This window comes from Pezoporus occidentalis, unplaced genomic scaffold, assembly GCF_034315485.1.
Source record: "Pezoporus occidentalis ecotype Australia unplaced genomic scaffold, CSIRO_AGI_Poc_V1 ctg149, whole genome shotgun sequence".
Taxonomy (NCBI): domain Eukaryota; kingdom Metazoa; phylum Chordata; class Aves; order Psittaciformes; family Psittacidae; genus Pezoporus; species Pezoporus occidentalis.
Genome location: NW_026913305.1, coordinates 1967008 through 1992969, shown reverse-complemented (window position 1 = coordinate 1992969; position 25962 = coordinate 1967008). Strand labels below are relative to the sequence as shown.

At 38.3% G+C, this 25962-nt stretch overlaps 2 protein-coding genes and 1 long non-coding RNA gene across 11 annotated transcripts in view; 2 read left to right on the top strand and 1 right to left on the bottom strand.

The window, feature by feature from the left end:
* TASOR (transcription activation suppressor) overlaps positions 1-1471 on the top strand; it is a 32255-nt gene extending 30784 nt beyond the window's left edge. For 2 of the 4 annotated variants that reach the window (XM_062610691.1, XM_062610690.1), the window contains exon 23: positions 350-1471. In XM_062610691.1, the coding sequence (XP_062466675.1) occupies positions 350-873 (524 nt within the window). In that variant the 3' untranslated portion in view covers positions 874-1471. Of the gene's footprint in view, positions 1-83 lie in introns of all 4 variants that reach the window. The other 2 variants (XM_062610693.1, XM_062610692.1) reach the window with 1 other exon arrangement.
* Positions 1472-1821: 350 nt separating this feature from the next.
* On the top strand, positions 1822-11609 carry LOC134159596 (uncharacterized). 2 transcript variants are annotated; one of them, XR_009963196.1, is made up of 4 exons: positions 1822-1994; positions 5227-6162; positions 9613-9776; positions 11360-11609. It is a non-coding gene; the product is annotated as an uncharacterized LOC134159596 (long non-coding RNA). The 2 variants fall into 2 exon arrangements; XR_009963195.1 differs by lacking the exon at positions 1822-1994 and having other exon boundaries at positions 4688-6162.
* On the bottom strand, positions 2194-25115 carry CCDC66 (coiled-coil domain containing 66). 5 transcript variants are annotated; one of them, XM_062610684.1, is made up of 19 exons: positions 24919-25115; positions 23876-23940; positions 21512-21534; positions 20401-20821; positions 19432-19567; positions 19159-19262; positions 18112-18233; positions 16171-16302; positions 13306-13559; positions 12850-12934; positions 12032-12193; positions 10555-10702; positions 9981-10103; positions 8266-8729; positions 6981-7018; positions 6422-6708; positions 5860-5981; positions 3235-3321; positions 2194-2566 (listed from the first exon to the last, which is right to left on the bottom strand). In XM_062610684.1, the coding sequence occupies exons 1-18, from the start codon at positions 24927-24929 to the stop codon at positions 3238-3240; spliced, it is 2781 nt and encodes a 926-aa protein (XP_062466668.1). In that variant the 5' UTR covers positions 24930-25115; the 3' UTR covers positions 2194-2566; positions 3235-3237. The 5 variants fall into 5 exon arrangements, with proteins under 5 accessions (XP_062466668.1, XP_062466670.1, XP_062466671.1 ...); XM_062610686.1 differs by lacking the exon at positions 21512-21534 and having other exon boundaries at positions 20401-20823; positions 23855-23940; positions 24919-25114; XM_062610687.1 differs by lacking the exon at positions 16171-16302 and having other exon boundaries at positions 24919-25114.
* Positions 25116-25962: the final 847 nt, after the last annotated feature.

The following is a 25962-nucleotide window of genomic DNA, read 5'->3' as shown; positions in this document are numbered from 1 at the left end:
GAGAGGAATGGACTTGAAACTGAGCTGTTAGTAATTGTATTTCTTTAACTGACTGATTAAATACTCACCTGCTGTAACTTTAGATGCTGGTTTGACATTAACCCCCTTGGAACTGGGAGTTGGGATTTCCCAACACTAAGCATGAACACAGTGCGCAGAAGCTTTAGCATCAGAATAACTGGACAGTCACACAGAGGGTTACGTGTGTGTGTTGAGTGGCAGAAGACCAAGACATAAGTGATACTGGACTTGGCAGACCTGAAGCATAACACTTTGTGAGTAGTGTATAGCTTTTCCAACGAAAGTGTGTATTCCAATAGAATAGAACTTTCTCTGTCTTCTAATCTAGAAAATGTAGAAAACGATGTAAAGGATGAGGAGGACATGTCTCTGGATTCAGGGGATGAAACAGCACAAATAGAAATCTGCAGTGATGTTCATCATGTGGAAACTGTGCAGGCAGAGGCCAAGGGTTCAGACTGCAGAGAAAGCAGTCTGACAGTTACAGAGTTACCTCCTGCAGCACCAACTGCCCTGTTGGAAAAGACTTCTAAAATTGACTTGGAAGAGGTACAGCCAATAACTCCAGTTTCTACAACATGCTCTACTGAAGGAGAAAACCACAGTTCAGCTGAACAAGCTCCCTTCCGTAATTTCCAGGTTTACAGCACACAGTTAAACATGTCCCACCAGTTCAGCCACTTTAATGTTCTCACTCATCAGACTTTTCTGAGAACATACCCAATCTCATCTGCAAATCAAAACCAAGAAGGGGGCAACTATTTTCTATCTGCGTACAGTCAGAGTGTGGATACAGAAAAGTCATCATCGCCTGGTGGCTGGGACGCAAGTTGTGATTCTTCTAGGTCATAATCAACCCAGAAATAAAATCCCAAGTCTCTTTTTGTAAGTTGCTGTGGACTTTTCTGTTTCTAAAATGGTGGGTTAACAATTTCTATTTTATTCTGGAACAAAACGTTTCTTGTTCTTGATCTCAAATGTTTTCTTGTCTTATTTAAAGCCTGAGGGCCTGTACCTGTTGGAATCATCTGAAGATTGAAATAAATATATATATTTCCTAACATTATTGTACTTGAATTACCTTCTTTGTTGGCACTTTTAAGTTTCTACATTTGTATTTGGCCTGTACCTGGGCTTCAGTTTTTGAGGGTGTGTTTAATTGTAAAACTGAATGTTTGCCTAAAATATGTGAAACAGTGAGGTTTGTTTTTTGTTTCTTTTTTTTTTTACTGTAAGAGTATCCAACTCACATTTTTTTCATAAATATCAAAACTTATGTATTTATTTGAGACAAATTTTGTACAAATGTTTTTACGTGACTCTAAGTCAGTGTAGTTAGTTTAATGACTAGAGACTGGATCTTGGCTAAATACCTCAATCACAGTAACCAATGGTGCAGTTCTATTACAAAATAAAATAAACTCTTAATGCACAAGGGACTTGCTAACACGTTGCCTTGTTCGTGGTTTTTATATTCATTTCAGAGCCTGTGAGAAACACATCCAAACTTTGAGGAATAGTGATTATCCTCATGTCTACTGTGGCTGCTCTATGCTTACTGCAGCACCATCAGAGCCATCTCACAACCTTTATCTTACCGTTGTAATTTCTGTACAGACCTGCTTTAATGACTCTGGTAGTTCAGTCTGCATTTGAGAAACCTCCATCCTCTCCCCCTTCAGTAATGATTACTGGGGCTTTCCTCGGTTTTTGTTACTCTTTAAACTGGCATTGTGGTGTTAGTAGAGTTTTATCAAATTCTTTTTAATTTCGTATGAAATGCTGAATTATAACATATTTTTCCCAGTGTTTCTTTCTCATTGTCTTATTTCATACCTCATTTTCCGAGTCAGCTTCTGGAAAATGGCAGCTGCTGGCAGTAGATGTGGAGTCTTAAGAGGACCCTTGCTCTGACACTGCTAGCTTTGTGGGTACTCATCCTCTGCTCCTATACTCATTGCTCTTGGCTTCAAGTTGGTTTGGTTGGTTGTTTTTTTCCTGTTTGTAATTTATTTTAGTGTGTTTATAAAGGATGTGTGTTTTAATACCAGATGACAGTGATGGAAACTACATGACTCTGAAGGTTACCTGGGACAAATACTACAGGTTAAAAAAGGGTAGCTTTAAAAAAAAACAAACCCCATAGACATCCTTAAATTTGAAAATCTTCTATTAGCAGTTGTGTGGTTTGTTTAAATCAAGAACAAGCCAGTCCTAGGCTGGGGTAGGAGCTGTCACCCTCCCACAACCATGGCAAATGCATTATCAAATTAAAAACTCCCCTGTATCAATAGACCTCAATGGCTCTTGTGAAGAACTGCTGTCCACCCACAGTGCAGAGCACAGAGTCTTGCCACCTGCATGATGGGGGCACATCCCTGAGAGCCTCTCTTTCCTTCACTGCTGTGAGGTGGCTTCAGGGTCCGGCTGTGGCTACCAACAGCGGCTGCAGGGAAGATCCTCAGGCTGGAGGTTCTGTGGCATTTACCACATTAGGTCATAGAACCACTACCACAGACTCAGGCTATGCATCTTCTGCAGAGATCTGGAAGAGAGAGAAGTTCCCCCCAGGTTATCCTGTGAAGACTAAAAGCAAACTCATCTGAAATGAACAATTCTGGCTGGAAGCGCTGAATATTGATCCCTGCAGACCCTGTTTACGAGAAGACTTCCTTAAACTGAGTTCCACTGCCTTGGGCCCAGCCCATTGCAGTATTCTCTTATCCTGGTTTAATTGAGAAGGGGGAAACGTTTAGAGTCAGCACTTCTGTAGGCTTAAATCCTGGAATTACTGGAGTTAACACACATTGTCTATGCCTAAAAGGTGACTGAACAGTTAAGTACAAGCTGTTTCACACAGTTAAAAATAACAACCCAGTCTACCCAAGACATTCAGAGTACAGCTTAATGTTTTTATTTATCAAAATGCATCCAGCACATTCTAAAAAAACCCCACATTTAACATTTTGTACTGTTTTGATGGCTTATATTAAATGGACACATCTTCAGACAGCACAAAGACCATTCTAAACAGACATACCATCATTAATTTAGTGCATCTTCAATATGAAAAGCAACATGATGCTGTGATCTATCAAAATACACATAATTTAAATGTTTTATTAAAAAGGTAAAGATGGTTCATAATTAATTACAGTAGCAGACAAAGTGCTGTGCATTGCCATTTTAAGAAGCCAGAACATTCCCAAATACCTGTCAAAACGGTGAAATAAAGTTCTCTTCCTGAGCCATGCTGGGCATCAGAGCAGTCTCCAACTCCTTCTGCTTTTGCAAAAGGCCCTGAAATAAGAGTATTAGTGTGAATGTTCTGTCTTCCTCATGCAGCCCAAAGAAGTAACATGTCACTGCTTGTTATTGTTAAAACAGTTTAATTGTGAAAGCGTTAATGCTTTTTAAATAGACAAATAAAAGCAGTACAATGGTAACGCATTCAGTAGAGAGGGAATCTGAGGTTAGCCCATGTTCTGCAAAAGATTCGATGTGTAGCAGAAGTAGGACCCAGTCCAGTTTCCAGAGGTGACTTTTCCACTGTATTAAATTTAACTTTCTTAACTCCCCTGTGCATTGTCACTTACAGCTGTAGCATTCCAGCCTGTTCTGGTACCAGCTTTTAGTCTTAATGTAAATTATACTCTAAGCTAAAGGTTGGCATTGCCATTTGAGTTAGAACTGTGGCAGACAGTTAAGGATACACACACTTACTTTCAAAAGGTAAAAGGTTCCTGCTTTGCTAATGGCTCTCGTAAGTACTAAACCCTGACTGACTTCTGCAGTCCCTTTATCAATGATTACTGTTATTATGGAGTGGTTTTGCATTTAGGTTGTTACAGCATGTTCCAAAATGAAGTCGTGCAGTAAAGCGCCCTAAATCAACACAGAGCTGAGGGGATAAAAAAGTAACATTGAGAAGTGGAACAAAGTCTGTCATGTGGTTTGCAAAGGTAATAAAAAGGGCCTAGACACAAGTAATCTGAAATGCTTCCATAGGGACAAGTCACAAGGTCTTTCTTTGCCTGTCTGTGGACAGCCTGGTGGTGGCTGGCACTTGGCCTAGTCACTGTAGGCTACAATCTGCTGGCAAGTGGTTTCAAAATGGAGATGCTCTGGTATGTACTGACTGTAACTGGGCATGGATTTCAGAGGCTAAAGACTGGTCAAATATGAAGACTAAAGAATGGCTGACTGTGTTGTGAATATTTGCATATTCTGAAACGATCAATCCAATATATGCATCTATATAAAAATTTTATAAACAAGACGATTATCTTCTGAACTAGAAATGTAATCTTTGCTTTTTGCAAAGTGGAGTAACTGATGCTAAACTGGTGCCATCTGTAGGAGTGCGCACCCAACTTCAGCAGCTGACAAAGTCCTACGTGCATTCTGCAGCTGGTAGGACATTTAAAAAAGAACTTGACATGTTTTCAGTTAAATCTCTCCCAGAGCCAAGGCCCACTGAAAGACTAATCTTAGCTACTGTTAAGACCTCAATATACACTACGCATCAGAACTGTCCCTAAGTGCCTGCCTCCTAAGTTTGCCAAAGTGGATATTATCACCTTAAACCTCTTTAAATATCAGTAATTTTTAAATAACTTTAAATAATTTTAAATAACTTTAAATATCAACAGCTTTTGATTTTTGCTCCTCAGCAAGTGCAAGGATCAAACTCTGCTTTGAAGGTGGCTTCACTTTACTCTTAACCAAAATACCACTGAGAAATGAAGCCTGAATACAAAATACTGAACAGCTGCAGATACTTAACAAAAATATTAATGAGCACTGGGGAAGACCAGACCCAGTGAAACCCATTTGGAAGACATTAGAAACTGGCAACCTTTCAGTCTTCCTGGGTTGCAACTTCTCTTAATATCTTGGAAAGACCCATGACCATTTTTGCTTGCACAAGGAATTCATCTACTCCCATAGCACAGTGTATGTGGGGCAGAACTTGTGTCTTTCTAAAGCATAGCAGGTAATTAATAGCATTAACTATTGGTACCTTTTTTGTACTTAAGGCTATCAAATTGTCTTCTCTTTATTTGGTATTACTAGTGCTGCTAGTAACAAAGTACTTTTAGTACGGAGCCTTTCAAAAACCAGGATGATACTGATACATGTTTATCTTTAGTGTTCTACAAGAACAAAATGCAAACCTAAAAGTGAATGTGTTTTGTCTTGCAGTCCCCTGTCAGGACACTTAGAAGCATAAAAGGAAGCTGTTCAGCGATTGTTCAGACCAACAGCTTTAATCTGTCATGGGCTGCATCTTGTTGCCAACAGGTAAAGTATCAAATTCACTCATGTTTTAATAGTGAGATGCCTGAATTTTTTTCCTGGCACTCTGACTCCAATCAGGAAAATATATAACTTCATGGTTACCAGCTTTTGGGCTCACCCATGAAAAGCAGAAGTGAAATTTCATTAACAAGAGTTCTAGTGTTTTGCTAGAACACGATTCTTTTTCCCCTTGAAATTGAAACATTCTTATTATAAGCAACCCTAATGATCAAAACCTGGAGATTAAATGAAGCCATTCCTCTTGGCTTCAAGTTTTCTCAGGTATTCCTCAGTTTCATAGCTCATCTAAGGACTAAAGAGTCCATAGTCCCTCTGGATGACACTCCAAATGTGAAAGTATTGCATGAAAAGCAAAATTAGTGAGAGGGAACAAAAGCGTAGAGGAGAGGGCCCAAACCTTAATCATGTATGATGAAAGAATTAATTAAAGGCTAATGCTTCTAACTATAGTTTGCAACATTCATCTTGACTTTTAATGTATAAATACACACTTTTATCCAGTAACAGTTTGCTTACCTGTCGTAATTCTGACAATCCTTTGAGAATTGCTTGTTGTCTCTCTCTAACTGCATCAGGATTTAGAAGAGGATATCTCACATGATCAGAGCTAAGAATCTGCCTTGGCATTTGGCAAGAATCTGAAAGTAAATATAGATCAAATCAGTTAACAATACTATCGTTTTTTGTTTAATACTGAAGCAGTAGATTGTCACGGCTTGTGAAAATGAGGTTTTGGTTGCTCTCGGGTTACAAACACATAGATTGCTAAACGCAAATCAATACGCAATACCTGAGAAATGCAGCTGCACCTCATTAAAGGTAAACAGACAAAAAAGACAAATAAAAGGATAAGAAATATTGTTGCTTTTCTGATTTTTACTTTTTCTGTTTTGTTTTTGTGTTCTAAATGCAGAGCATCATCTATTTGCAAAGGCTTTCTGCACGTTCTGACACACATGGGCTACAGCAAAATTCAGTAAAAACAAATACCAAATAGTATAAACCACAGCACTCGGTTCTAAATCACTGTAACACTGCTTCTCTTCTACATGAATCGGTTCACAATACATTTCAGTACCATTGAACTGTCGATACTGTGGGTCATGTGTTGAAGGTCTAGTCACTGGTGCATCTGGATCAAGATAATATACTTCATTTGTTCGAACATATGGAATAAACTGCGAAGAGGGAGGTCTTCCAGCTTCTGTAATGGGAGGAGAGGAGCTCCTCTGCTGGGGATCTGGCTTGGTATTTTTCTCTCTTCTACTACTGTTGTTATGCACCAAGAAATTAGAAACCTGTGTCTGTTTTTGTTGCATTTGGTGTAATCGGTTCTTAACTCCTGGAGCAGGTGGTGACTCAGACCTGTATGAAACAATTTTAGTTAAAAAAAAACAAATAATACATAATTAACAATCTTCTCAAAAAGGCAGAGACAGAGAATCCTCAGAGGACTGGACCTGTGCCCATTTACTCTGCTTTCATACCTGCAGTTTGTCTGGTCTTGTGTGTTTTTCATAATAGACATTCAAGTGCATCTAAATTACTATTTTTGATAAATAAAGCTCAGGCAGAAAAGCCTGTGTATTTCATGTTAGTGTAGTTACACGTGTAAGTGATGCAGTGTATCGACATACCTTTCTTCATTCACATGATTCTTATGTAATTGTTCTTCCTAGGAGAAAAGCAAGAAAGTAAATGGTAAAATAAAAAGCTCAATGGCTTGTATATTAAAAGCTTTCGGTTTTCAGGACAAGTTTGTTCTGAAGTTTGAAAAGGACTGTTTGACTGGGTTCAGGAAAAAGACATTTATCAAAGAGACTCATAGCGTCTATGAACTGAATTAAACAAATGACAGGAGGATTGGTGCCAATTTTGTGGGTCTATGGCAGCATTAAGCACTATCAAAAATGTTCTCTATATTTTCCAATTACCTTGCATTTGTGTAAGCCTGAAAGGTTCAGTCTGAGATCATGCTTATTAAAGGAAAGGTCCTGGTTCTAGATACATCAGTATCTAGAAGTGAAATCTATTTAAATGAAATGTTAACATATCCCATGGTTCTTAAGGTATCAAACAATGCTTTATTGTAAAACTCTGCTTAAAATGCCTTATTTCTTGGTACAAATTTCTTGAACATTTACCTCTCAATCACATAAGCATGGAACTCTGACCACTAACCTCAAACCATCCAACTCAGTTTAATAAATCAGTAGTTCTTTAAAGGCATCTGTGAACAGTTCTGGATCTTCACCTTGTTTTTTTTGAAATACACACAGCTTCTAAAATATGTGTGTGCAAGCACAGTAAACAAATGGTTAAACAGAACTGAAGTGGCCAGATTTTTTCTGTTGGAGGTTGTGAGACAGGTGCTTATGTGCACATATGTTTAGGTAGAGAGGGTGAGCAATGAGGGGCAGGGAGAGAGAGAAGGTATGGATATATTCTAGAATATTTGCTTTAAATGAAAATTGTGTTTTTTTTTCCCCCAGGCACAAGCTATACCAACGTGCTTTTACTGCAAATGGGTAAGAAATTACTCCACTAAGAAGGATGCATATCTAAGACAACAGAGTTACATCCTTGGTAATGCTTACTCTTTTGTGGAAGTAAAAAGTCTCGTCATCAAGTAACTCTATCTGCACACTGCTTTCAATCAGGCTCCTTGTTTACATAACGAATCAATGGCAAGGAATAAATGGGAGAATCAACACTTTGGAAGACTGAAATAACAGTAAAAGCTACGTCACAAAATCTGAATACATTCTTCTGATTGTGATGAAGGAAACAACACTGTAATACCATTCTTCACACAAAGGATAAAGGATAGTGATAGGAAATCCTCAGTGCTTGAGTTACAGAACTGAATTCCCATACAGGCAAAACCATATGGAACATGAGTGTTAAAGCCCACATAGTTACCTTTCTGCCTCTGTGTCCCTTAGTCCTTGTATTTATTTCTCTGTGAGGTGAAGATGACCTGTCTGTTTTTTTGGGGCAGAGATTCCATGGGTTGTTTCTTTCCACCAGCTGAAGCAGCTCCATTTGTCGTCTTACTTTGTTTTCTTCCCTTTGTTTCTGTAGCTGTTTAGGGTATCTTTCTGATGCTGGAATGTATCTTTTCCCAGGCTTGTTTATGTTCCAGTCAGGTCTTTTGTTGTATTTTTCTGAAGGTTTAATTTGTCTTTCTTTTCTTGCATATTGTTCATACAGATCACTGTAAATGCCACCAGTCTCTTTTCCTGAATTTTTATCTATATACTGCGTTTCCTTCTGGTATTTTTTACTGTTAGAGGTTTCTTTATATTCTATGGAAATATCAGGTGATCCACAACACACAGTTCTTTCCTCAGCTGACTCAGTGTATGCTGAAGTGTTAAAGTAATCTACAAAAAATAATAAATTAGATTTTAACTCTAAGTTTAAGCTATGTGAATGACATGATACATGACTTGTGCATGTATCTGAATCTACCATTTTATTCAAAAATTGGTTGTTACAGTTTTATAATGTTTTTTATTCTTCTTACTGTGGAAGATAGATGGGACCAGTAGAAGCAAACTCAGTAAGGAGGTGTGGGGGGGGAAGTAAATTGGAGTACAAAATCAAGCCAGTGTAAAGCAAAATCTATTTAAACTACATTATTTTAAAATGCAGAATTCTATTTATTTCCATCATTGTACCCAAAGGTAAAGAGCAAGCACAGCTTCTGATTAGTTTTTCAGCAAGGCGATGGTTTGGTCATATTCAGAGTGCTATTGAGAATAACTGACTTTCCCAATCCTTGTGTTCTAATGGAGGTAGTTTGTTCCATTCTTAAATTATTAATAATCCAGCTTTCTTTACTAAGGGGCATCAACAGAAGCATTATTTGATTTGTAAACTCTCCAAATTCAGAGTAAAATTTTTACCAGCACTGTCAAAACCCAAAATACTATTGCTTAAGCAAACAGAAATAAAACCTCTAGTTCACATGTGATAAGCTGATACATTTCTAAATACAAGGCATAAAGCAACTGTAAGTTAGCACTGAATGTGCTCATTTACACCTCACCTACAACATTAATAAATGCTGACTAAGTTTGAGCTGGGTTTTTAAGGGTGTGGTACACAATCAAGATAAAGACTGTGAAGTAGTCTACCTGCCAGGGTATTTAGGAAGAATTGTAGAAAGCTTTTCTAAACATCTGAATGTAAGTTCTCATTTTCTAAGGAGCCTGGTTTTGTAACTCCAGAATTACTGACAATGCTGCTGACAATATTTTCAAGGATTCATGAGGAACCCAGCCCTGCTCCATATCAAACCTGTGAACATTCACACTGAAGACTACAAATCGGTGTTTAAATGCCTTAGTAAATTTAGTCCCACATGGCTTGTGACCATGACTCGCTCAACACTGTATTTCAGACTGCATGATTTGACTCTGTAACTGGTAAGTAACAACTTTATAGATCTATAATTTATTTAAAGAATACAATGATATACTGTAATATACCAACTTGTCTGTGTCTGTCCAAATATTTCCTCTAGTTTTACTCCATTCTGAATGACAGTGATTTGGCTCAGTTTCACAAATGTGCTATTCTACTGTCCTTCTTGAGGTGCACTGAAGTAATTGAATTTAAAGGCTGCATACCTGTCTGTACAGCAGTATCTTTCCGAGGAGAAGCCTGCTGATCAATGTGACTCTTAATGTCATCAGAAAAATTATGACTTTGATGTGAAATACCAGTATTACAATTTTCAAATTCTGTACCACCTAAAAAGAAGCAGAATTGTTCAATTTAGTCATGTATGTTCCATTTAAACCATGCTATCAAGGTATCAGACTGCTGTGGTTTAGAACTCAAAGAAAGACTGAGAACTATGGTTCAGATTCTAATACTGTTCCTTTTTCACTGGAAATCTAATTGACAGCACATAGGACTTGAATATTCCCTATACACTCCTGGTAGTATCTTTGTATTTCTTCCTTAATGCAATATAGCATTTGATGCTTACTGAAATACAATGATGTTCTGCATATCAGTTAACACTGGTATTTGGAAATAAGTAAACTGAAATGAAGTCTGGTCCATGAAGAAAAGCTGCTATTTCTGTCCCAAATGCAGACAGGTAAAAAAAAAAAAACAACAAAGCAAACCCACAAATGACTTGCACACAAACACCAAAAGAATGAGAAAAATGAGTATGAAAAGACTTGTACTTGCCAGCACCAAGATTCTTCTGAAGTTTTGAAATGTCATGTCCCTTCTGAGCCAAGTCTTGAATGCGCTGCTCTTGTTTTAATTTCTGTGCTAATTCTTGAGCTTTCTGCGTTGTCTGATAGAGCTCATTTCTCTTAAGAGTCACAAGTTCCTTTAAAAAAAAGTGGTAAAAATATGTGATCATTTATTTTGAGAATAAAATTAATAGGATTATTTACTCCCCATGTAATCTTCTTATTTTGGGTAAAGCTTTTTTTGAAGCAAACAAAACCAGAACTAGTTGAGTGGATGCAATGTGTAACATAGAACTTTTATGACTATAAGGATATATTCAGAACCTCTGCTGTGCTAATGAAAAGTGTTCGATCCTAGCATTAAAAAGCAAGCACTTAAATCCTCAAACTTATTTGGATATTTATCTCCTTTCCAGTAACTTCATCTTCTCCCAAATTCTGCCTGTTTTCAGCCACTTCTGACTTCCTAGATCATTGTGCCAAATAAAAGAAGTGTAAATAATAATTTAAAACCCATCCTTCTCCTAAAGGCAGAACATCTCTAAACATGAGGGTGACAGTTTCCAGGTGCAGGAGACTGGGACAAGGAAAATCTCCTGTCCAAACCCCTATTGCTCTCTCATCCCTACTTCCTATTGCATTTGCAGGTGGAAGCATAATGTATTTTCAGAGCTGCGCTATTACAGAGAAAGATGGCTTTTCCCATTTTGTACCAGTTTTGTTCTAGAATCTAAAGGCAGATGCTATGTTTCCATATAAAAACTCAGAGAAATCACGGATCTGTATTTCTGCAGGTTTTAGACAAGGGGGTGTGTTGGAATCACCTTGTCTTATAAGATGGAATCTGCTACTGTTCCAAATATGAAGCAAACCATAATAGCTGCTACTGTGCCAAAAGGATGAATAAAGCATCAGACAAGGCTTTTAACCTTCTACTAAGGTAAGAATGTATAGAAATGCAAAATCTGCACTTAGAACTTTTGGTTTAACTTTTATAGGAAAGGAGTATGTAAAGCTCAGCAATAGTTAAAGGACAAAGCTCTGGAACATAAATATACTTAATGCAGAGTGAAAGCACATCCAGTGAGAAATTTCATGGTACTGAAGCATCTTAAAAGCACTGAGTTACCAACAACAATAACTGGATCACATACTCTGAGGGTTTTCTTATTTAATATTTGCATTTTGAAATGCATGTTTCTGCATTATTTCAAATGACAATTCCATTTTTGCTAGTTATTATTTCTCTTCCTGAAAAGACCCCTGTCTGAAAAAAAAAAGAGGCTCACCTTAAAACCTGCGTGCTGTTATTAACTGAGGAAACAGATTTTGATTTCAAATGTCTGAATTTCTGAGTTTTAATTTTCAAAACAATGAGATGAAAATTTGGAAGGTGAAGAACAGGAAGCATTTTTCTCAAACCCCATTATTAGACTGCCTGCACTAAAGAAAAAGCAAAGCCCCACCTCCTTTTGTTTTTGTTTCAGCATATCTTCTTCAAACTGTTTCTGCATTTGTTCTTTTTCACGTGCTAAGCGCAGTTCATCCTCTTGTTCTTCCCATTTTCTCTGTTCTTCCTCCAGTTGTTTCTTCTTCCGGTTTTCTTCTACCTGAGCCATTATTGCTTTCTAGTAGCATCAGGGAAAAAAGAAGAAAATTAAAAGATACAATATTAAGGCATCAAAAGCTAATAAAAAAAATCAAGAACAGTTATTTCAAACACTTTTTGTTTCTTCTAATTTCTCATAAGGCAGGTAGATGCCCTCTTCCTATGTTTTAAAAAATGCTTTTATTTTTCTTGCAGAGAAACAATGGTCTAATTTTTCCCTTAGGTACTATAAGAAATATTTTGATCTAGCAGAGTAACAGTTCAACCATTACATTTATACTAAGACTTCTTTAGACTGAGACATCATCATGCAGACACACGTTTAGCTGGACTGCCACAGATGTAATGTGAATGACTGTAGATAAAAATTTAGAGATTCATGGAGTGAGTATTGGTAAATATCAGCTCTCCTGATGACAGTGGAAACTGCATGGCACCTTTTTTGAGGCAAGAATTCAGTTACAGAAATGCCATCATCTCTGTACAAATATTAAAAGCAACCAGCAGAGTCTAACTGGATGTATTACCATGAAACAACTGTAAATATGTAATCTGAAGTGTAAGAATGCTTCGCTGGGTTTTGGTATTAAACCTCATGCTTTATTCATGAGACAACACTGTCTTTCATTCTTTCTTCTCATTAGAATAGCGTTAGACTTAAAAACAAAAGTTTACCTGATGTTCTAGCTGCTTCTGCCGCCACCTGTCTCTCTCTTCAATCTGAGCAGGGTCCAGGAGAGCTGTCATTGAACGGAGGAAACTATGAACAAAGAAACATGTAGGTGCTTTTAGTCATCAGAAAATAAGTGTAAAGACTTTCTTAATTAGAAACAGTTAGTTTTCAAGTAATATTTTAATATTGAAGTTATCCCATTAATTCATATTTATGAAATTCATTTTACTAAAGAAGAAAGTTCAGTTATTTGCAGTAAATTTCACTACTGAACAATGGAAATACTTGTGTTTTCCAAAAGTGAAATACCAGGTATTTCTGAAAAAAAGCAAAAGCCAGATGAGTAAGATCCAAATATCAGATTTAAAGAATTTATTTAATTTTCCTTTTTAAATTTCTGAGGAGGAATCAGAAATATTCTGGCTGGGAGGATGATTATCCTGACAAAGCTCACTCACCTGGCTTTCTGATTGCGTTCCAAGGCACTGCTTTTAGCAGTTTTTTCTGCATTTCCCGCCTTTAAAGGCAGGAGACTGTCTGAAGCTGCAGGTGAAGAAGGGTGAATAACAGCAGTCAGCTCCTTAGGATCTGGTGACAGGCAAAGACTTTCAGGCTGCTTTTTGTACATTCCATTTAAGGGGTGTTTTGCACTAGCATTAAGGTGGTTCTTTAAAGAATCAAAATGCACTGCCCATCTGTCATGCTCTTCAGCCTAAATACCAAGCAACAAAGAAACAGAAAAGCGCTCAATTACACTGTTTCTATAAAGTATGGTAACAAAACAGACAATGCATCTTTTGTAGGACAGGAACATTTGAAAAGCTCTTTTATGGAGCTACAATACAAAGAGTAGTTAATTCCCTAAATGAGAAAACAGAAGTGTCTCTGTTTCTCTAAATGCAAGTCAGATGAGAAGATACACTGCTGATCCATATCTGATCCATATACTTGGACAGTAAAACCATATTGCTCCTGTATTTTGAGGGAAAAAAATATATTTTTAAATAAAAAATTTAACATGTATTCAGTTTTTTTTTGTACTGTTGTTTTGTTTTTTTTTTTTTTCAAATTTATATTACTATTCCATTCCACAATTTTTCTAATATTACTGGGAACTGCTTGATTGAGAGATCAATTCCCTGTCCACCCTGCCATGCTCTCCTCCTGTTGTGTGCATACTCTCTAGCAACATGAGCAAGCAGCATCTCTTACACTGTCCTACATTTATCCCTCCATTTTAATTCTGGACAGTAGCAGAATTAATGTGCTTTGGGCAGAGATATTAATCTCCAAATTCCTATTTTTAGCTAGACAGGCCTGTTATAAAATACGCCTTCTTTCAAAATCTCTCCCATCCACAGCAGCCACCACTGTACCCTAGCACTGTACCTAAAACTTCTGTAGAGGTGACATACTAGGTTCAAGTCTGTCTTCTCCACCACCCAGGCTTATTTTTTATCTCAGTGTTGGCCACTGGAACATTCCAATATATCACTAGTAAAAGATTTTTACCTAAGGGCCTTTGTTTATGCTATAGGTACTGTTTTCTCTTGACTAAAAGAACAGTTTCCCTGGAAGGACTGGAGAATGGCTGCCTCAGAACTTGTATTCTGCAGGTTAAAAAAATAACATAACCTGATATAATAAACTTTCTGTGAGGCCTTAAACAAAAATCCCCTTGTGTCAGAAAAGTTTCACACCTATTTAAAAAAAAAAACCAGGAAAATCATAGTCCATACAATAAGAATCCAAATTATTCTTCCTCCTGTTCCCTGAGTTTTGTTCCCTTTGAACTTTGTAGTGTGTAAGCAGATCAGAGTAGTTGGAAAATTTATGCACATCTGCGGTGCAGTATGCAGAAAGGTTGAGGTATAACACAAGACCTAAAAACAAAAGATGTAGAGAAAATGAGATTAAGTGCATGTTAACTTCCTTTCAAAAAGAGGCTGGAAGGAAGATTACTGTTAGGTTACTAACTGGTGACTGCAACCATCTTCCCACAGCACATCTATCAAACTAAAAACCGAAGTGGCTAATGAAGGAACCTTTCACAGCTGTATTCCTTTCACAGTTTAAACAAACTCAATTTGCAAAGGAAATTTGATCCATTCTACAATTCAGGAAATTGTGTGTAACCTGCCTTGGCAACAAGGGTTGTTTTTGGAGGGTGGGTAGGAAAGCTCTCTTCTAGTATTACTAACTATGGAATTAATGAAGAATTTCTCTAGGAATTGTCTAACTATACACAATTTACTCTCATGCTTTATTTGAGAGTAAAAAATGTAGCCTTTTAATTCAAAAGGCCACAGGCTATGAACACTCATATCAATGAAATTTTGGTAACCAAGATTCCTGTTCACTAATGATACAGAACATCTCACGGGGTGAATACATCTACTGCATGCTGAAAGATATAATCCTGGGTTAAAGCTGCATACAGTAATTTGGAAATCTGTATTCCAGCACTAGTAAAATCTCACTGCATGTTTCTTCACTTCAAAAGACAAAGTCTTTGGCAGAGTGTGTCAGTATCAGCCTATGTAAGAAAGCAAAGTATTCAACTTATCTTGAAACTACTAGTAGAAGTAGGAACATATAAAGGAAAAAAGTCAGCTTCTATATGAAAAACCTCCAGGGCTAAAAGCTAAATTGACCAAATTGGCCAACAGTGACAGTAATAAAAGTCTCTTCAGGTATTCTACCTGCAAAGCAACTACATTTGCCACTGTTTCTTTCTAAATCCAGCATAAAAGACTTACATTCAACTGCTATGAAAAACCAAAGCGTTAAAAAGGTAACGCTATTTTCTTCAATCCTTTTTGGAGAAGCATTTAAAAAGGTTTTGTATGAATGTATGTGTATTAAAATACTATTTCTAGAAACAGGATTTGAACACCACTGTGACACACTGCAGTTGTCTGTAACTTTTCTTCTCTTATCTCTTTCTGTAATCTACAGAAAATTTCCTTTTAAAAAGTGTGTGGTCATTGTCTCTACAGCGCCTTCCAAACCCCAGTTCTTTTGCTCAGTGGTGAGAAAGAAAAAAAAATATAGCAGTATCATTGCCTTCATCTCTGCAGCAAGCACTGTGACACATCACGTGAGACACATGTAGTCTGTTCTCTGCCACTACAATACCGGAACAATACCTGAATGTTTGATTAGACTGTTCATGGAGTGATAGTGAAAACCTGGACATGCTCCAGATAATCACATCTTTGTTGCTACTCCGTTAAGTCTAAAATGTCGGATTTTATTTCTAATAACAAAAATGTGGAGAAAAACTTCTCTTATTCCAAAAAGTCCCTGTAAATCACAGATACCTCTGATAAATCAAGTTTTTCTTCTGTTTTTTGTAGCTTAGCTTCTTCCTTCTGTTTGTCCAACTCTTCAAGCCACTTCTTCTGTTGCTCATGCTTCAAAGCACTAAAAGGTTGTTCCTGTGGCACAGCTTCCTGAAATAAGTGCTAGTCTAGTCTCTTCCTTGTACAAAAAATTCAGTAACTTCTGTAGTCACATAATAATGACTTGGCAGAAATCTTTGCCCTCGGTTGCCAGGCATAACTCTGTGGTTCTCTTGCACAAAAAAAAAAAAAAATGATGGAAGTTTGTAACTGTAGCAAGTGTCTGACTGCTCCATAAAAATGTTTCAGTTGTTAGGAAGATGCTAAATAAGCCAATCTTTGATCCATCAGCCTCTCACTCCAAAAAAAACCCTTACCTTTATATATCATGAAGAAAAATCCCTTCCTTCTTCCTGTGGTTCACTGCTCAGTCTATGTTCCAGATAAATTTGCCACCATGATCTAATCGGTAGTAATCTGTCATGAGTAAATTCTAGATACCATCTTCACTCTTTTCTGCTTCTTAGTGGATATCTCTATTATTTAACAAACTCAATTAGCACTGAGGATTTTCAATGCTATCTAACAAAAATGCTCTTCAATCAGAGACTACTAGCAATAACTCAAAAACTACTTCTTGAATCTTTTGCCATCAGTATATTTTAGGTCTTCTATTTCTGATAGGTTCCTACTTCTCTTATTTCTTTAATGCATGCTTGAAAGCTAATTAGCACATAATCTCACACCTCTAGTACTGTTCCTCACATCAGCCTTGAAAATGCAAAGTCTTCAAAGCATCAATATTTTGATAAACGTTCATTCAGACACAATTCTTTAGACAGAGCAAAAAGGTCTACTGAATTCTTCTGGTTTCTACTGAAGAATTCACATCTACTGAAGAGACGCATCTGTTATCAATAAGTAAAAAGACATCTGCATGCAATTTAAAATCTTGCTCTGAAAACAAATGCTGTGCAACTGACAGCTGGTAAATCAGAAGAACCATGATCAGAAGACTGCCCAGCTGGAGCAACTGAAATATTCAGTGGAACTTTAGTAGTATGGACAGAATTTTCTTCAGTGGTAAAAACTGAGTCAGCTGGAAAAAATTGTCTGCAAATGAAGTGACTACTTTTAGACTTACTCAGCTCACCTGTTTTGTTTGTATTAAATAGCCTTTTGTCATATAATAAACAAGTAAATTATACTTCTAGAAGTTACCATTCATTAAAACTTCAGCCAAAACTTGTAACTCATACCCATCTTGTATCCAGTATTTCTTAATAACGTAGATTGAAATGAATTCTTATGGGGCAGAGCAGTAACTTTTATAGGAATGCTGAGTATGCCACAAAAGCAAAGCAGTTTGCTTCTGCTATAAAAACTGACAGCAGGTACAACCCTAACTTCTGCTTAATGGCAATCAATTTCACTGGAGAAGTCTCATCTGAGTACAATATATTTATCGGACACAGCATTTTCAGAGTGACAGCTGACTTTTTAAAAGGCAAGTTAGACTAGAAGTCAAAATGCTATGCACATTATTATTTAAGCAACCAAATATATGTGAGAACTCATGAACAATATAAATAAATTCATAACCAGGAATTAACCTTTGATACTGTTCCTCAAAACAAAACTAGAAAATATTTATACCATTCAGTTAGGAATCAGTCTAGAAGGACACGAATGGATTTGTTCATGCTACAAATATCTTACTTTGTGAAGTTACAAGCTGGAGTAATGTAAAACAGGGAGTTGTAGGAATGCATGTCATAGAAGAGTTTAAAGTCATGACTGAGACTGGATTCTACTGGATTCATACAGAAAAGAAAATCTTGTATGAATTAGAAGTTAAGTTGGCCTGGAACAGTGCTTTGTGGAAACTGTGTGCTCTTCTGTGTTTATTGATAGCCTTACCTTATCTGGGTCAGGTGGTTCTACTTTCTCTTTATGGATTTTATTATTGCCAGGTTTTTCCCAGAAATTACCCACTTCTTCCAAACCTTCTTTCAGTTTCTTCTTCAGTGCTACCTGTTCATCTTCAAAAAATCAAACTCTGGTTAAGAATTCCTAATACAGACATTAACAGTTTCTTAAAAACAAAACAAAAAGCAGTGCATGTCTGTATTTTGACTGTAAAATGGAGGTAACAGTAATAGCCTACACGTAACTCTGCATCCGAGTCTCTGCTCAGATACAGAGATAACTGGGGAATCTCTCTGGGAATACTACAATACACTGAAGGCTTAATTTCCCAGTGAAAGAGGGAAAACTAACAAATAACCACATATGTAAATTCTCTCAATTTTACTGTAGTAGTCTTGGACTAGTTTAATATTATTAAAACCAATGGAACTATACATGAAAGCTACTGACAATGCAGAATCAAACCCTGAAATGAGATGGTCTACACTCCAACTGAATTCAAAACACAGCACTTGCATGTGAATCATAAACAGCTTAACTTGTCAGACAGAATTTACTACTGTGTTCCATGGGGTTTTTTTTCTACAGAGATTCCCCTTGGTTGGTGATGAGGCAGGACTAGAAACTGTTTCATGTTCAAACTGCAATTTGATATATTCAGTCATGCTTGTAAATTAGGGTGATGCTTTTCTCACTAAAAACCAAATTAATTTGTTAAGAATAATGGCTATCAACTACTGGCTGAATATAACAAAATCAGTGGCAAGTAACTCCTAAAATAGTAAGCATAACTGAATATATTCTTTGTGATAATAGCTATTTGATTAAGAAACATTTCTGCAAGAATTTATAGATAATATTTTCATAAAATTATGAAATTCAAGAAACTTAATCTGTCTTGGAGACTAATAAAACTGTGTACTTTCCAATTTGTAGCAACTGCACTGATGTAAGTAAATTTAAAAGAGCATAAGGAACACAAGTTTCCTGCCATCCTGAATGTAATATATTGACCAAAAATATATTCTGTGTAAGTACCTAATTCCTTCTTCCATTGGGTCTTCTTAAATTCTAACAAGGCTTTCTCCCTTTCTCTTTCACCCAACGCAGTGAACATGTCAGCAGGTTTCCAAGAATCCTTTCTAGAGAAAAGGAGAGGAAAAAAAGTAATTTTACCTCAAAAGCGAATCTGTTGATTTTAAAGGTAATTTTTAAATTAGTATTTATAAAGATTCTTACTATGATTAAGGACTACAACACCACTCTATCAAAGACAAATGTTTTGTAATTGGTAATGCGTTATCTACGTACGTAACTTTCTGTCCTGGCTGTGGATCTGCTTCTTGTTTCCTGCTTGAATCAGAGCTGGCTTCATCTGGAACAGATGAAACCTTACAAGCTTTTTGGAGTAATGTTACAATATTTTCCTCTGATGCCTCAGTAGTACCTGTGGTAGAATAGAAATATATTAAAATATATATATAAATATGACCATTGACCTTTCCTCAACATTGAGTAAATACTTCAAAACCAGGAGAAATTTGCAATTTCTCCACTATTTAACACAACTATTGTAATGTTAAAGCATATTAAGTTCCAACACCACAGGGTATTTTTAGAATGCTAGACTTACAGTAACTTATTCTTGGCTAAGAGCTCAGCCTTTGGAACTTTATTTAATTGCAGTGTGTCTTATGGCAAAAAACTGACCACCTCCATTGGTCTACAAACAGAAAGATATGCAATAGCTCTTATGCTTCTAAGTAGAGGAACAGGAAAAGAAACCCACAACTATTCAACAGGCAAAAAGATCAATCTTTGGGCCAGAGGACAAAGGCACTACTGCTCTTGAGACACAGTTAGACCTGAACTCTTCACAAAACTAGGAGGGCCTATCTTTTTGAGGAACTGGGTTGTTTGGTAGGTATTTTTTGTTCTGGTTTGTGTTGTTTTCCCAGACTCCTAATGGTAATGGTACAGTGCAGTTCTATTATGTTCTTTTTTGCCCAATGTAAAATGGTTTCTTTTTTGCATGAAATATTGGCAGAACTGCTTGCAGTTTTGCTCTTCAATAAAATATATAATCAAGCAATCCTTAGTTTTTATTCTTAGAATTACCAAATGCATGGTTCCTAACAGTAACAGGCAATTTCACATCGATAATTAAACATACAAGTAACATCTCTCCAGCCTGCAAATAAACTGAAATGATGAACTGTAAGTTAAGCTTTCATATTTTGCTCTGTTTCCATGAAACTAGCTTAAGTATTGGTATCTTACCCATTTCCTCTTCCTTCTCATTATTAGTCTCAGAGATGCTTCCAGTTCCTTCTTTTACAGTCATCAAAATCTGCTGAAGCTGTTCTTGTGTTAAACACACCAAACTACTTAGGTCTTCAGTTGACACGCACGGATTTTGAGGTTTCTGTTTGCTTTTTTTAAGAACATTAAGATTCTCTGAATCAGGGCATCTGTCTGTGCTACCTCTTTGGAAAATCAAAGAGTGGTCTTTAGTTGTGGCTTCATCTGAGGAGTGTTTAGTGACTTGCAGTTTTTCACCTTTTGTTATTGATAATCTTGATTCACTCCTTGGTTTTGTTAAGTTTTCCTGCTTGATACAAGCATTTTGTGTTGACCTCAGAACATGCGCAGTGTGCCTCTTTCTCAATGCCTGTTTAGATGCTCTGCCTTTGTTACCCATCTGTTAAAGCAATAAGATTTAGCCATAAATTAAATAAGGAAATATAGTTGAAAAAAAATGCATGGCTAACAAATACAAACAGGATTGAAGCAACAGGTCAAGTGTCATTTTTCTTCTCTGTTACAATAAAAACTAACTCAGTATAAACTACTGAAGTATCTTTGCGGGTACAAGGAATAACTTGGAGGAGACTACAACACCTAAATGTGAGTATTTAAAATTGACAGTATGATAAATACCTTTATGTAGCAGAACATTTAGAAGAATTAACAGACATTAATTTTCCTTTTCTTTGGTGTTTCTGATGCCTGGCTCCAAAGAGGTATATGTTTCCACCATTCAGCCAGTATTATTTCAATGTCAATCCTTTTATTCTGTACTAAAGTTTTATCCTTTTCAAGGTCCTTGATCTACTGTTGCAATTATCTCCTATGTATTGAGAACTTTTTCTGCTTGCTTTTTTTTGCCCAACCCATTCCAGTCATAGGACTTTTAATTAATCCTTTCTAACAGCTCTTAAGAACCTGAGAAGTCACAGAGTATCAAGTTGGAAGGGACCCATAAGTGCATATTTATCTTTCACAAATATCACTGATTACAAGCACTTAGACAGTTCAAATGTGTTCTCAAATTTCTGTGTTAACTAGTTAATTTGTATGCTTTAAGCAAAGAAGTAATTTTTCCACTTACCTTCACAGCAGGCTTTGATTTATCTTTTGGGAAACAAGCACAAACATGTGAAACAAGTGGTTAAAAACAACTTCCTCCTGAAAAGAAATCTTGAGAAATTAGTAAACCGTTATATTCATCTGATTTTTGTAAGTCAGGGAGAGCGGGGGAAAGTACTTTCCCTGTAACATCTGCCTCAATTTTATCATTTTACTTTTTTTTCCAGAATACACACTTCAAAAGTATGTTGGGAAAAAAAAGATATATTCCAATAACTGTTTTCAGTTTTATACTGATCTAATAAAATTATGGTGTCAGTCTTATCCTCCCCTGCTATTCATTGTTTCTCAGACAGCTCTGTGGTAATGGCTTATTTTTTAACTGTGATTTTTCAGTTTGCTTTCTTGTCACACCCTTCCAGGAAAGTCCTTGCATCCAACCCCATCTTATTATATGATGTTACCTGTCTCGATCACTGAAAGCCTAAAGAAACAATACTTGCATAATCACACTATCCATTATTGTTCCCCTTACCTATGCCCTGAAATACTCCTCAGTCTTTTAACCCAAATCTTTCAGGATGCATAGATGTGTAGTGGTCTCAATAAGTACTATATTGGATATACTTGTTAATAAAGATCATAATATTGACACATAGATGGGATGTGGTACTCAAGAAATTATGCACACAGAATCATAGAATAGTTAGGGTTGGAAAGGACCTTCAGATGACCTAGTTCCAACCCCTCTGCCATGGGCAGGGACACCTCACATATGGCAAATGGAAAAGGCTGAGAAAAGAGCAGCTGTGATATGTTAGTGCAACACATCTGTTGGAAACAGGGCTTCTTCAGCTGCACTATGCAGTTACTGCTCTGGCAGTGGTTGTTGCGTATTTTGCAGTGGTAGCACCTATACCTCCTTTTTTTGTGCATCAGTTAAAAGCAAAGTGGAAAACACTAACTTCTTAAAGCCTGCAGACCCACACTATTAATAGTTTCCAACCTAGATAAACATTTTAAAATTTAAGACAACTGACTTGCCTTGCAGAGACAGCTCTTAAATCCTGAACCATCTTGGTTACGTTTCAGTAGCAAAAGAGTTCTGTGGCCATGTTTATCACTGGGTTCTCAAGCATTCATCCCTCACTGGAATAGGCAAAAGTCACTTTTTGCTTCTTTCTGGCTATTCATAACCTAAATAGTGGTATTCTATGTGCTACGCAAACCTAACTTCTCTGTGGAGAGGAGAAAGAAACATAAATAGTGTCTTTGCCATCACTGGGGGGGATGCATAATGTGGCTCCAAAGTGCTGTTTGAGGGTTATTTTCTTGGTTTATTTGTTTGGTGGTTGTTGGTTTTATTCCCTGTGTAACAGAGAAACGAGTAGCACCTTAAACTACTGCAGAATAACCCTACTTTAGCCCCTAAGACTATGAGCAATAGTTGACAGTGCAGAAAAAAAAGGAAATTCAAAAGTAATGTGATGCAATTGTTTTATATAATTCAACTCAAGGAAATGCTGTTTATACCAGTTGTATAAACATGTTAAGCTTGTTTAAGGCTAGTTCAAAGTCAAAGGTAATGCTTTATCTTAGAGCCCTATCCAGCCAGTGATGAAGATCATTTTTAGCATTGCTCTTTGAGGTGTTGCAAGGTTCCCAATACACTGGTATTCCTAAGTGACTCAGAATACCCCACAATGCCTCATTAGACACCTGAATGGCAAATGCAGAAAATGAAATATAATTTAGGGGGCACTAAACAGAGTATTTCTGTATCCTGACTGCTATATAGAACAGTCAGGGGAAGTGGACTTGTGCTTGTATAGAAACATACATCTGACAAATCATAAAAATAGAATTTATTAATGCTTTATTATGAGCATATACTGGAAAAGTCTATTTCGGGTGGCAGTAATGAGAGCTAACCTAACTAAATTGCTTACTGGAAACTATAAACACCAACTGCCAAATATCAAAGCTGCTTTAAAGTCAGAAATGTGGCTAATGATTCTGTGTAAACGAAGCAGAGTTATTAGGCCTCTTTTTCCTTGGTAAGTAAGGTGCTATAATTACAGAAATTATCAAGTTATGCCAGTCAATATATAAAAGTATTTAACTTTTTATGAATGGAGAGGCAAGCTGTAAAGAGTCAAGATTATCTGCCACCTATTCTCCAGTGGAAAGAGTATACAGAAGGTCATTCTTGACCTACTGTTCAGTAACAAGTTGGTGAGCAAGAGGCCTTGTAATTAACAATGCATATATATTCTTCCTAATCTGAAAAATATTTGAATAAAGCTGTGCTTCACATTGCTTGGATCTCAGATTTAACTTCAAGAAGCTTTAAAGATTACTTGAGATAAATGATTTAAAAAAATACCATAAGCAGATAAAATTAGCCTAGGCTTTCCATCCAGCACTTCAGTTTCAAGCTTCAGTCCATCACTGCAAAATAAGAGAGAAGGGAATCTGAAATTTTAAGTAATCTGATAATGGTAAGATTTTTACATGAGTAACAAGAGCAACTGTACATAATTATAACACTGTATATACTGTTGGTCCAGATGGTCTTTCATACCCTGCAAGCTGCCTATGTTCGTGAGAAGTTACTTAATATGAAGAAATTGACAGCTCTTCAAGAGGGTATATTTTTATTACTGATAATAGAAAATTTGGATTTGCATGTTGCAAAGTAAATCTTCATGCTGAAGGTGCCACTCTGTATTTTTATACGCAGCAGTATGCCGGCCTCAAAAATGTAATAATCCTACAATATCAACTTTCAGGTACAACTAAAATCATAGATGCTAAAAAATGCTAAACATGTCTCCCTGGATGCCAGTGCTGATCACGGGCTGTATTCTGCAAACAGTCTTTAACCGTGCTTGTATGCACAGCTCGCACGCAACTTCCTAACTCGCAGGACAGCACAGAGGTGCCTGAAGCTGTAACTCCAGGCGGTCAACTCGTACCCGGCAGCCGAGCCGAGCCCAGCACCATCTCTTCTGCAGAAGCCGTGCGGCTGCGGGGCAGATCGCAGGAAGGGGCCTGGTTCTGGCGCGGCCACCCGTGAGCCGGCACGGGGCCGCGGCCCCAGCCGGGACTCCCTGGCTGGGTGGGGTGCTACCTGCTCACCCTGCCGGGGCACGGCGCTTCGAGCATCTCATTCCCCCGAACCACTTTGAAGACCCTTTCCTAAGGCCCTCCCACGAGAAGAGTCTGCTAACCCCCGCCGTCCCCCCCCGGCTTTGTCACGGAGATCGCACGCCTCAGCAGTAGCGCGGGTGGACCGCGGGGCTCCGGGCAGGGGAAGGCCGGGCAGGGTCCCGGACCATGAGGGTCCGAGGCCGTCCCTCCCATGCCACGGTAATGGCTCCTGCTGCCAGGCCCGCGAGTCCTCCCCTCCCTGCCCACCCGGCTTACCCCAGGTTCATGGCTCTGCCCGGCAGCGGAGGCTGAGGGGCCGCGCGGGACGGCGGCGTACCGCCCTCTCTCCCCCGTGTACTGCTGTTGCCAGCCCCGAGCAAGGAACCGGGAGCCGATAGGCTTCCCGCGGAGCGGCAACCTCGCCAATGGATTCCTCGTACACTGCGGGGCCCGCCGCAGCCAGGCCTTGTGGGGGATGGAGTCCTGCGACGGGGAGACTCCGCTCAAGTCCCGCTGCAGAGCGCAAGAGTCCCGCGGGCTCTCACAGGTGTAGAAGGACAACGGGGCCGTGTGGAGGGGGGGGGGAATGGTGGAGCGGTGAGGGACAGAAAGGTGGGCGCGCTGTAGCGGGTGGGGAAGCGCGGGTGCCCGGCTCTACGGCCTTCGGAGGAGTGGCCGTTCGCCTTTTCTTTCTTTCCTTCCCATGGTTGGTTTTGGCAAAGCGAACAAGGTGGGGAAGAGGGGCGTGCGGCTGAAGACGGAAAAGAAACGGCAAGGAAGCGGGTTCTGTGCTGAGCCGATGAGGAGTTTCACTTGCCCACCAGGGTACTGACGCCATACGGAGAACGGCGGCCTCGGGATCCCGTCGGGAACGGGGTGGTGGATGCGCGAAGTAGCTGAGAACGGAAGAGCGGCGGGAGGGCCGTCCCGGTGGTGAGCCTCGGCCCGCGCCCCCTCCACGACCCCCGGCGGGGGCCGTTTCCTCCTTCGGCGGGTTTCGTCCTGAACTTGGCTGTCTGGAGCGGGCGGTTGTGTCAGGAGGCATGGTGGGGCTTGCTGTACTTGGGGCTACTGCAGTGTTTCTGAGTGCCTGGCTTGTTGGAGCTTGTGATGTAGCCCTTGGCAATCGTCACTGCTTTCCGTGGGTCCCCCAAGCCACTCTCTGGGGGTTGGTGGATATTCGTGGACCACTTCTGACGCTCTTGAGAAGAGTATTAGGAACTGAATGTTAAGCACAGCCCGCGTAAACGTGCGAAGTAAATGAATCTACATTTTGCCTCATTTTTAGGGAAAGCATCTTCAATTTACATAAGGATTTGG

Coding starts and splice junctions, on each gene's coding strand:
- CCDC66 (XM_062610684.1), bottom strand. Junction 19,568..20,400: donor TGAGAAGGAAGAGGAAATGG/GTAAGATACCAA, acceptor ATTCTACCACAG/GTACTACTGAGGCATCAGAG. Junction 5,982..6,421: donor ACAGTATCGACAGTTCAATG/GTACTGAAATGT, acceptor ATTTACTTTCAG/ATTCTTGCCAAATGCCAAGG.